Source organism: Phasianus colchicus, chromosome 9 (assembly GCF_987193195.1).
Source record: "Phasianus colchicus chromosome 9, bPhaCol1.hap1.1, whole genome shotgun sequence".
In the NCBI taxonomy this organism is placed as follows: domain Eukaryota; kingdom Metazoa; phylum Chordata; class Aves; order Galliformes; family Phasianidae; genus Phasianus; species Phasianus colchicus.
In genome coordinates, this window is record NC_143444.1 from 29,029,575 (window position 1) to 29,042,033 (window position 12,459).

At 41.9% G+C, this 12,459-nt stretch overlaps 1 protein-coding gene across 5 annotated transcripts in view; it reads left to right on the top strand.

Annotated features, from left to right (window-relative positions):
• The window catches only part of FGGY (FGGY carbohydrate kinase domain containing), a 284,438-nt gene that overhangs the window by 27,281 nt on the left and 244,698 nt on the right, over positions 1-12,459 (top strand). The window contains exons 2-4 of one of the 5 annotated variants that reach the window (XM_090146739.1): positions 1,319-1,464; positions 3,144-3,260; positions 9,809-9,880. In XM_090146739.1, the coding sequence (XP_090002865.1) occupies positions 9,810-9,880 (71 nt within the window). In that variant the 5' untranslated portion in view covers positions 1,319-1,464; positions 3,144-3,260; position 9,809. Of the gene's footprint in view, positions 1-1,318; positions 1,465-3,143; positions 3,261-9,807; positions 9,881-12,459 lie in introns of those variants that run through there. The other 4 variants (XM_090146742.1, XM_090146745.1, XM_090146747.1 and 1 more) reach the window with 4 other exon arrangements.

Genomic DNA, 12,459 nt, shown 5'->3' on the forward strand with positions numbered 1-12,459 from the left:
ACCTTCTCCAGCAGCTTCTTTTTTTGATGAACTGCTACAGAGCACGTCTGCCCTGCTGAGGGAGGGGAGAGTTGGAATGGTCAGAAGGAGCAAGTGTGTTTCTTTTATTTTCTGTATCAGAGCATGGTGAAAGAGGCCAGGGGTGCGAGGGCACGGGGAGCAGAGTTTCCTTGGGCTAAGTGGAAGTAAAAATAATCCACAGGTGTTCCTCAAGGTGTGTTCTCAGGGCCGGTTCAAATCCACCTCAGCCTGCAGTGCAAGAGGTGTGGCGGAGCCGCCACATCGTCCACCCCCGGCTTCCGGCCCCACGGCCGCTCCTTCTGCTCTTTGCCCTCACCAGGGCTCACGTGGCCTCGTGGGGATCCAGGAACTGCGTCTGGCTGAGAGCTGAACTTAAAAAACCATCTCTGAGGGTCCAAGGGAGAGGTGTGAATGCACAGGAGGTCTCTGAGCTTGATGTGAAGAACCCTGAAAGCAGATCTGTAAGATGAGGCAGAACGCTTGGTCCTCAGCTAGCATTTGTCCATGAAAAGAGTTCCTTGGAACTACAGGCACTTGTAAATGAATATCGTGTCCATCTCCTCCACCCTCAATTAGTCATCGCATAACCAAGCTACATGCGTTTAGTCCTTTTCATCTTTCTTCTTGTCAAGCCCTTTAGCCTGTCCCCCTCACCTACTCATCCCACCAATCATTTTAATTAATCTGTGAATTTCTTTGAAACTACTACTTTGTGGAATGGAGGAAAATGAGTAGGTTACAGAGACAAGATTGTGAATGATGGAGGTGGGGCAAAGTTAGGAGACTTTGCAAGACCTGTTGGGTTACCTCTGGGGCAGGACAGCAACGCTGGATGTAAACAGAGAGAGAGTCTAGAAGTGAAGGAGGAACCACTAAAAACAGTTGTTGTTTTTTCATTTTATTATGAATAGTGTTGGAGCATTTCAAACCTTGGATGTTTTATGTGCAGCAAAAAAGGAGTGAAAGATGTAATATGATTGTCTCTAAAGTGGAGAGGATGACCTTCTATTTAGTTATTTAGTTTTTTCCATTCCTTGCTAGCTTTACAGAGGCTTTGAGTTACCACTGCAGTTACTCAGAAGTACATTTTCAAATAATTAATGAACTGTTTTTTGTTATTCAAACAGCTGTATTTATTTGCATAATTTTTGATGAAAAATCTGGCTAAATAGAAGCTAGCCACATTATTTAGAGATGAAGAGACCCCAGGGTATTGCTCCCCTTGGAATTTTAGGGCATTACAAATCAAAGTATCATGCTGTTAATGCCTCTTATGTTCATTATTTCTATACCACAGCATATCCAGCATTCTGAGAAACGGAGAATTGGGCAAAGTTCCTATAATTTGGATCTTACACTTAAACAATCCCCAACACACAACCAAGGCTGGCAGAAAGGCAGCTGATCCACAGTGGGAGCCCGGAGAATGAAGTGAGTTTGAAGGTAAGCTGTACAGGAGGCACTGGAGGACATGTGGCATATGGGAAGCAGAAGGCAGTGCTCGGTTGTGGGCTAGCAGTATGAAAAAAAAAATTAACATACAAATAGAAGCATACTAATGCCGAGTGCTGGGGAGGTGGATGAGCACCTTTGAAAAGATATTTATTGTGTTTGAGGACAAAGATCCCAACAGAACTGTGCATTTTTTCAGATGCAACCAAGGCACGGTTTCACTGTGGAGAAATGAAATGAGCTTTCTGGCATTTTGGTATATTGACAAAGCTTTATTAAAGTAAGCAGGAACAACAAAATGCGCTGATTTATGTTGCCAGTTGTGACCAAATACCTCAGAATAACCAGATTTAACTGTTGGGAGCCATCGATAAAATAGTTTACTTTTGATTAGTGTCTCAGAATGGATACAAAATGCCTGGCTTTTTAATTAATAAGCAATCTGGCATCTCGTCAAAGTTGACACCTCACTCTGTCTTAGCAGCTGTTGGAACAGTAGGCTTCTGGCAACCTGGGATAAAGGAGTGCTTGCAACAGGAGAAGGAAAGGAAGCAAGTCAGCATGACACCAAAAATGCCTTGTATAGAGCACCACAGAGCATAGGAATTTCCAGTGAGAAATCAAGCTCCCCTTCCCTAAGCTACGGGTTCAGGCTTGCATGGACAGCGAGTTTCTGTTGCTGACTATCACCAGTGGTTGGTGGCTGACAGATGTAAGGACTCCTGTGTGAATTTGAGTGATGTTTCTGGTTCTGACAATGGTAGCAATAAACAGAGAAAGCATTGAACAGTGAAAGTAGGTCCTGCAGGTTGCTCCTTCCCAGGGATTATAGTGGCAGAGCCTGTGGGGAAGTTTACGGAGTGCCTGCTCATGTCATTCAAATGGAAACATTCCCTCTGGATGACAGTCATTTGAGTTGGAGTCATGGTGTGGGAGCAGTTAGGGTTGCCAAACAGCTAAGGCAGGCACTGTAGGGAGGAAAGGGCACGTAGGAAAAAGGAAAGGTAGGACAATAAGCAGAGTTAAAGATTTCAGCTGTGGGGAAGATGCTCCTAAACTGCTACTCTTCCTCAGTCCCATCTGATGAATAATAAGCAGTAGATCTCTGAGCACAGCTGACATATCACACAGTCCCCACTGTGCTGGTTGCTCCCCCCTTGAAGTGGAAATGTCCTGGTCTTGTCCACAGCAGCTTCTCAGGACTTCTGCAGGAGAAGAATCAGGCCACTTGAAACCCTGAAAATTGCACTTACTGCCTCTTCAGTAAAAAATCATGTGCAGTCACTGACACTGCAGTACCTGTACCTTCCCTCGTTTCAGAGATGAGGCACTGGTGGAAAATTCTGTCCAGGTAGTCTTGATCCTTACCTGTGTTCATTTTATTTACAGTGGCTTCAGGAGCACAGCTCACATATGTGCTAGAGGAAATGCTGCATGAACAGCAGGCAGTACATTTGGCAGACACATTGGTCAGCTCGCAGGACTGTTTACACAGTCTGTTGAGAACATATGAAACATATAAAAAGCCATAATATTTGAATATATTAGAAACAAGCTCATGAGATCAAGGAAAATTTTGAGGATAAAAGGACAACAATAAAGCAAAAGCCTGAGGGCTGTGATGGCTGCTAATTGAAATTCAGCTGTTTTTTTGGCTGTTTTTTTTCCAGAGAACATGACTAGGAAGACATTCCAAAAAGGACTGCATGGTATTTAGAGGTCTGGGTACCAGCTGTAATGTGCACATACTTGCAGAGACTTCTGTTCTGCTAAGGCTGTGGACTCAGGTGAGTCACATGAGAGAGGTTAAGCCCACATATTGTAAGAACTAATGGTACAAAGTATTCTATATTCTATATTATTCCATATAAGCATGTTTGGTGCTGATTTTTTCCAGCCATTGCGTTCCTTACAGTCAGTATAGGAAAAGATGTGTGGCTGGCAAATCTGCAAGCCCAGGCAAAGATGTTCTGGGTGTGGATGCTTACAACCTATTGCCAAGTGCTTCAAATAGGCATTTATGTCAAAGATCTGAGGTCAATTCAATGATAGCCAATTTCAGCCTCGGATGATTTTATAAATATTAATAAGAACAGCAGTGTATTTCACATTTATGTTCTTGGCCTGCAAAGCATCTACATAACCCTGTAACATTAGTGGTTGGGAATATACATCCAACTCAGGGCAACCAAAAGAATTTACAAGGTGAAGCAAAAATATGTTCACCTCTTTAATGTCACCTCACAAGTATAATGAGAAGTAATTTTATTTTCTGTGTGGAGAAAAAACAGGAGAAATGAGTAAACTCAAGTGGGATGCAACCACAACCTTCCCTGCTTCTGCCTCCCTGCTGAATGACCTTAAGTTACTTTTGCATTTCTCTGGCTTGCTTTGCTTGCTTGTAAAACAGTCATAACTGAAGTTGTAGTAAAGCGTGAAGATCCCCTTTCTGTGTGGGGGAAAAAAATGCTATGCAAGTGGCATGATCTACTTTTCTTTCTAAAAATGCAGTAAGGAAATAGGTACAGATAAGGGATGGAATTTCATCTGGAAGAATACCTAGGATTAATTTATTGGTATAAAATATTTGTTACTGGCCCTGTTTGCTTTTAGGATATCAACTATTGACATTTTTATTAATTCATCAGCCTTGTAATGCATTTAGAATGTGTAGAGCATATATTGGCACTGAGATTTATGCCATTTTCACTCTTTGACATTTTGCCCAAATATCTTCCTGCAGCTGCTGTGGACTTTTTTTTTGTTGAGGGAAGCTGGAGGGGGAAAGCAGAGGAGGGGAAAGGTCTTAATGTATTTTTTTTCCCTCACTGTCAGAGGTTCTGACAATGATTTGGAGTTGTTACTGTCAAAATCTGTGTAGGGGAAGGTCATACTTTTCAGTTTCCCAGAAGGGGGAAGCTGGGGCACAGTGCTCAACACCTTCCCAAAATCACACAGACTGTTTCTTTGAATACACAGTTTTGATACTTAGTCCAAAACTTTGACAAGAAGATACCACATGAAACACAGGAACTCTTCTGCATTTCACACCCCTTGGGGAAGAGAGTGAGTGCAACAGCCACTCCCTGCTCGCATGAAAGGGCATTGCTGCAAAGGTGAGGCTTACAGTCCCCCTGGACACTCCGCCCAGCAAATCTGCCCCTAAGCTTTCTTGCATGCTTTTACATATATCTCTGTTTTAAATTGCACAGCAACAATTTTTAGGAAAACCAAGGAGCAGATGTAAATCAGCACAATTTACCATGTTGTTAGCTCCCAAGTGCTTTTGGCCAGCACTGCTGACAAAAGAGGCAGTCCTGCCCTCTTCCTGCTCCCACGCTGTCCCCTCCCTTGCTGTGACACAACCATGAGGTGAAGCATTTTGGGAAATACATCCAGTTCAAATCTTATCCCAGCAAAAAGCCTGAATGGCTGGGGAAGGAGGAATTTCCTTCTTTTCAGAGTGTTGCTGGATGTCCATACGCTGGATTAAAATCCTTGTGGAACCACTGTGTTAGTGCAATTCCCTGGTCTGTGAGAGCCAGGAGGCTTCACTAGTCTGTCCCAGCAGCTCTTGGCTGAAGGAGAATTGTGCTGCATCTGGAAACTCAATCAAGCTGCTTTCAAAACCTTTCATTCATACGTGGTCCACAGTTGGTTCTTAGTGCACCTTTGCTATAGGCAGTAGCGCTCCATGAGCCTGTCAACATTGTAGTCAAACAAAGGCTCGTCTCAAGACTTTGTGTTGTGTAAATAAACCTTGTGCCTAGCAGGGTGTCACTGAGTTAATGTAAAGCCTGAAGAGGGGAGGGCGTGGGAGCAGCATGCCAGTGTTAACTTTTCTGCTCAGGATTGCAACAGGATTGCAACAGCCCAGTCTATCTGAGCCGCCGCACGTACTGTAAACATGTCTGTGCACTTGAATTTGATATGGGTGGTGATAGAGCAATATACCTTTCTGGGAAGTGGTAATGGGCAGCAAGCTTTCATTTTAAGGAAATTCTGCATAAACAATAACAGTTTTCTTGCTAAAGGGCTGATTCTGTCCATGTGGTCCACAGAACAGACAAACAAAGGCAGTATATGTGGCAGCATTCACCAGCAGGTTAAAGTCTCAGGGTAAGAAGGAGAAATGCAGAAAATCCCATAAACATCAGTAGTTATGCTTTTGAATCTGTGGTAGCTTTGAGTACCTTTTTTGCTTCTCACAGATCAGTAACCAGGGGACAATTGACAGCAATAACCACACTGGTAAAAATACACAATTGTTTTTCGAACCAAACAGCGCTTCATATGCAAAGCTGTCTATGTAAGTGTGCCCAGGGTGCTTTTTGAGGCCTCATGGGAAGTTTTGCAAATAGTTAGCTACTTTTTATAAAGTTTTATCAAGCAGAAGCTTTTCTGATAGTTTCAAAATCCTCTGTTGCTTTTTCTAGGCTTACTTTTTCTTTTTTCCCCCCTCACAAAGGGTGAGACAAACTGTAAGAAAAGTTTCAGGAGAGCCTCCTGTCCTCCCATTCCCTTTTCTCATCCTTTCCCCTCCCCCAAACACCGGGAGCTCTCAAAAAATAGTTTAGTATCCTGGAGATTAAAAACAGTGTCTTTAATTTGTCTTTGTCTTGTAAAAGCTCTGATTGTCACTGCCTCGTCCTCTCCTTTGCTGGGAGTACATTTGAGTGCTCCTGCTATGTTATTTATGCAATTGCTGTCAGGTTCAATAAGCAGTTTCTTAGCAGGGCACCTTCCCACATAAAGATGTCTCCAGTTCTTGTCTTACCTCTCTCTTCCTCCATGTGCAGTGCCTCGATAGCAGAGAGCAACAGAGCTGAGTGTCAGCGGTGTCAGTAACTCCTAGCTGATAAATGGAAATTAACTCTAGAACCTCACAGATTCACTGGCAGCTGCATACAGGGCACGTTATACATGTTCCAGTTATGCAGGTTTTACATGGTGCCTATTTTAAGTTTAGGCATTTTGTTATTACTGGATCTGTTAAAGTTCAGAACTGTAGTACACCAATGTACCTCTTAGGTAATATTGAAAAGGTTGTGGTAATCTGCTTAAGGATTATTTGTGTAAATAGAAGTATCGACAAAGAGAATTGAAGTTACATGTTAATCACAATAATTGCTCCAAAGACAAACTGGCAAGCAGCTGACTAGAAGTCAGAAATGTAGCTACTTTTATACCATAGATCCTGAATCGTAGTGCTGGTGGAATCTTGTGTTTAGTCAGTGAGTGACAACCCCCCCTTTGAGTCGTAGCACCAAGGATTTCCCCTTCCTGAATGGGTAAAGGTGAGTAAAATTTCCCGGAGCATAAAAGCATGTTACAAAAGTGGCCAGATTTTCAGTTTTGAATTAGAAGAGATACTTTCATTTTCAGTATCTCCTTTAGTGCTGCTTTTTGCAAGACCAGGAGCGTGAACTCCTGTATCTGAGCCAAAATTCCAACCTAAGCAGAATGTACTCATCTAAAGTTCCCTTTTGGTTTCATTTGGACAAGATATTCTTTGGTGTAGAGTTGCTGTGTACTGTTACAGCAGTTGCTGTGTTGGGAGCTTGGGAATGTGCTCTCTTGGAAGAGGTTACGTAAAAACCTAGACCATAATAATCTCAGAGAAACCCCCGAGTGTGGTGATTAAAAAGGCAAAACGATTAGGGGAAACACATCAAAGAGTCTCTGTGAGAGTCCAAAAAGGAAAAATACTGATTATATTTGTTTTGATTTTGTCTTACATGAAGTAAAAGATGCGTGGTGTGTCCTGGGTCACCACCCTAAGGGGTGTGTACTTAAAGACAACAGAATCAGGCTCCAAGACTTGTATGTGGTTTATTTTGGTTGCAGGGCTGGGAAGATAAGATACCATTGTGCCATCTACATAGTGGTGCTATCAATCTGATAGATTACACTTTCCATACACCTCTGACCACCTCACCTGCCCTCTGCCCACTAATCTGTTTCTAACAGGATAACTCCTGGTCTTTCTGGCCTTTTAAGAAACTTTCGGCTGTGATTTATTTAAACAGCCACAGAAATGTTTTTCTTCTCCAAATGTGTAATTCTTTGTGATGAAAGCAACCAGAAGCGTGAGATGGGTAACACTGATTACTAAAGCTATTGTGCTAGCTCAGGCTCAGTAAATTGTGAATCTTAGGGGCTAAAATTGTTTAGAATTCCATCCAAGGTCTGGGAATAAGAGTGGATACTTATTGATTGATAGCCTTGTTGTTCACACTCCACTGGGTTCTAATACTGTTATTTTAGAACAGTGTTAGATTCATTTAAAAAGTTTATTAGACTTGGTCTGCCCTGGGAACCAGGTTAGAAAAGATTTGAGCTAATGAAATATGCAAAATGTGGTTTTAGGGCTCTCCTTTAATGTGGAAAGGAGAAGAAAGGTTTTAGTCGGCTACAGCAAATCCAGTAAGGGAACTGTTTACTTAAGACTCTCACAGTTATTTTTCATGTGCATTTTCAGAGCTTTTCAGCTGGATTTACTTCACGTAGGCAAGCATATTAATCACTATTTTCTTCTGATATTTGTTTTCCAGTTGGTATTCTGACTTAAGTAGTCACAGTCGTTTTCTTTCTGGGAGACTGATACAGCAGATCCCAAAAACCTATTGGAAAATAACTGAGCTCAGCACTGGAAATGGAGGAATATAAAATATAATCCCAATTTAGGTCGGAGTATTGCATCTGAGTTTATTTTCCCATGTGCAAAGTGATGTGGTGATAAGAATATTACAGATTCTTGATGTCAAGGCTTGCATATACTTGAGTGATGCAACCATCCTTAGAAAGTGGAAGTCAACAAAGCCTTTGTCCTATCCTACTGCAAATATCGTCTCTCTTCCCAAATGCTCATCTACTACAAAAAGAATCATACCAAATCTATATCTGAAGATGACACAGAAGGAGCCCCTGGGGATCTTAGAAGTTCCAGTGTTTCCCTGGCTGCCTCATGTTGATAGTCATTTTAGGATTTCAGACACTGGCAACAGTGCGTATTATTTTCTTACATAAACAAAAAGAGATTGAAAAAAAATATCCAGGTACAGGAACAATATTCTCTTTGTGCCAATTAGATGATATATTGACTTTGCTGGTTATGAATGTTTGGCTTTGGCCTCTTTAAATTGCTCCCAAGTTTGAGTCCAAGCTGCTGATGTTGTCTTGTACTTTTTTTTTAATGAGTTTTTGTGAGTGTAAATAAGGCTGCTTGGAGCAAAATGTTTTAGGTGAAAGATCCTTGCATTTTTCTAATATTCTTCTGTCATCTTGATTTGATGACATGGTGTAAAATCTACCTGTTTGCATGACTAATTTGGGACTCTTGAGAGTAAAAGGTGAGAAACAGAATAGAGAAATGAGTAGAGACAGAAATACTTTTATTCAAACCTTGAAGGCTGTCAGACATTTTCTACATTTGGGATGTATTGCTCTTCACATTTCTGGAACAGGCTGCCCAGAGAGGTTGTGGATGCCCCATCCCTGGAGGTGTTCAAGATGGGGCCCTGGGCAGCCTGGTCTAGCATTAGGTGGGAAGGTTGGTGGCCCTGCATGTGGCAGGGGGGTTGGAGCTTCATGATCCTTGAGGTCCCTTCCAACCCTGGCCATTCTGTGATTCTGTGATAGATAGGTTGTTTTTCATCCAGATCAGGACTCTGGTCTGTTTTCCCTTCTTAAAAGAAAGACTGAGAAGAATCACTCTGCTTATGTTAGCATTTAGTTTTGATCTGGTAGTCATAAAACCTCAGATATGTTTGGAAAGCAAATAGAGGTGCAATGGCAAAAGCAGTGGTGGCAAATGCTGTTGGTTTTTGTTTTAATTTATTTTACTTAACAGCAAAACTAAAAATGTGATGCTGATTTATATGCAGTAGTATTGATTCCTATATTATTACATCTATGTAATCTAGAGTCTAGCATGGCTTATAAACACCCAAAATGGAAGGACCTTAATAGTTCTGAGCACTGAATATGTTTTTCCTGTGTACTCTGTCCTACCTTTTATTATTCAGCACATAATGCTGCATTAATGAAAGCAGCACTGTTGTATTTCTCATCATTATATTCAAGTAATAGCAACAATGCTGGAAGGAGACCATTGTCTATAGGAAACATTCTTAAGTTTTTTAAGGGCTTCCATCTAGAAAAACTTTTTGGTAGAGAAAGGCTGATGCTATAAGTATTAATTCCACTAATGGTCTCATTTTGATTACACTCTTTGTAGGTTGCATAGTCACATTTTGAGTGAGCTGCAGAATATATACTGAATCCAAACATCACATGCTTATTTTAAACTTAAAATTTCTCTATCTGTGTTTAGGATGCTTAATCAAAGTGGTGGCTCAGAAGCAGACTGTTCAGTCTCCAGTGACTCAGACGAGAAGTGCAGTGGGTAAGCACTGTTAAAAACCAGGTGCATAAGTTTGAAAATGTTGATCCAAATCACATTATTATAAGTAGTAGGGAAATGTCATGACTTACTGAGATTAAACAAAGACCTGCTTAGAATCTTGTGACTTCAGCTCATAAATGGATTTCATCACTCATTACAGCTGCATAAACAAATGCATGTGGTATATATGCATGTTTTGTTTTTGGAAGTTGTTGCTTTTAAAATCCCCTCAGAGGTGTTTTTTGTTGTTTTGTTTTAATTGCTCCTAATGAGCCAGTGTTCCCCAGTTCTGGAGCGATGCCTCGTGTACCTGAGCAGTGTAGCACAGTCATTGCTTTTAAGGGAATAGTTTGCCTGCTTTTCTCCCTTTCTGGCAGCTGAACTGCTTTGGCAAGCAAGTCATTTTAAAGGAGGAATTTACAATATGAAACCTGCTGTCAAAACTTTTATTCCTTTTATGAAAGTAACCTTTACCTAGTGCTTGCTTAGAGCTGTGGAAATGTAGTCCCAGCCCCATCAGCAATTGCAGTATGTCCTACATGATGTCTCAGCTCTTACTGAATAAGTTTATCGTGTATCTAGGTATTTTATTGTTCGTTAACATAACTTTTCCTGTTGTCTGTGTACCTGTTTCTCCTGATGGGCCTCATGTAAAGAATCCTAGAAACCAATGCCCTGTGATTATCCATGTGTAATTAGTACTTCACCCATGTTTTCTTGCCAGTGTGTTGCAAGTGGGATGTGGCAAGATTAAGCAAAGTTTTGGTCTCCCTGCTGAGACTATTACCTGAAGGCACTAATGATGACAGTGGTTCGTGATGTACAACAGGTGCTTGTCATCTGTGGCTTTAAAATGTGGCATAGATAAAAACTATTAAATCATTCACATGTCTCTGGGTTAAAATGTACCACGTTTGGTTAAAAATCACACTGCTCAGCATGTCGAGGCAGGCAATTATCAAAGATTAACCTTGAGAAACTAAGAAGGCAAAATACGTGGATAATTCCTTGAATTCCAGTTTGCCATTTCATACTCTGAACTGAGATGCTGCATTATTCCTAGGTGGGCAGCTCCAATTTTACTTGTCTCCTCTTTTTACTTGTGAAAGCCAGGCAGGAAAATAAAAAGAACAACATGGGACAAGTTGTGTTTGGGGCTCTTATCCATATATCCTAAATAGATGGATTTGGCCTGAATTGGATTACTTTGTTTTACTCCCCAGAAGGATAAAACTCGTAATAAAAAGTGATGTAATTTGAAATGAATAAACCCTGAATCTTTTCACTTTTCTATCCAATAGCATTAATTTTTAGGCAACTAGGAAGGAGTCCTAATCATATGTGGTCCTAAAACTTGCTTAAACAACCTGCTGAATGTGTGAGGCTGTGAGTATCCCACCCCTTCTGTTGGAGTCTAAAGAAAATCCAGTTGCTCATCACCTCTGAAAATTTGCCCTCTCATTTAGGTAGTTAAAAAGACTCCTGACGCACTCCAAAATGTTGCCTTGAACGCCTTAAAATGTCACATTAAAATCACGTACAGTTCACCCACAAACCATCTGGCTTTGCAGATCTGAAAACGATTAATTAAGCTTCTCGCCTTCCTAATAAGGCCTATTGGAAGTGCCACACGGTCAGCAATGGGTCTGCAGTGTGCAGGAAGGCCGTGGCCGAGGTTCCCTGTGGCCGGTGGCCGGCAGAGCCTTGCCACACCTTGCTGTGCTACCTAGCACAGCTCTGACAGCAGGCTGGACAAATACCTGTGTTTGTCCTTAAAAGGCTCTGCCAGCTGCTGCAGGAGCCCCAGCGCTTCCTGGCTCTGCTCAGCCAAGCTCCTAAAAAGGCAGTTCCTTGCTCCCACTTCCCACAGCCCAACTCCCCGGGGAGGACAGCCCTCCCAGGGCCAGCGGTTCACTTACAAGGAAAGCCTTCCTTATGGCTTTCGCTGTTGCTTCTCGAGGAAGCCGTTGTGTTTACAAGCACTGCTGGGGTTATCCTCTCCTCAGCGAATAATGGAAAGTATAACAGAGTGCAGTGCCTGAGCCTGCAAGCCTCCCAGCACAGGCACGTTTCTGCAGCAGCATGCAGCCCGGAGGGTTCTGTGCAGGGAAGGAGATGCGCCGTGGGAAGCAGTTCAGAGCCGTAGTCTTGAAAGCGTATTAGGTTATGGTTTTAGAATAGAAAGTAGTCAGCAGCAATATGAGCTCAAAGCAGTTCACGTCCTTTTTCCTCCCTCCCCTGGCTGCCATTCCTGCGCTGCCTCTTTGCTTGCACTCGCGCAGCTCTTTGTGGGGCCATGCTGTGTTTTTGGTTTGATTTGTTCTGAAAGCCAGAAAAGCATTTTCTGTTCAGCTTGATGGTGTGGCTTCACAAAAAGTTGTGCAAGTATTAACTGAAGGACAGGAAAGAGGGGCAACAGAACTTGGTTACCAATGCCCCATACTCTTCCTAACATGAAACCATGCACCTTCTGGAGAAAAACTCTCCAACTGCTGAATGTTTTATTAGATATTTCTACAGATTTAATTGAATGGCTCTGAAGGATCTGATTATTGGTTTATTTATTTCACATGCCAAGT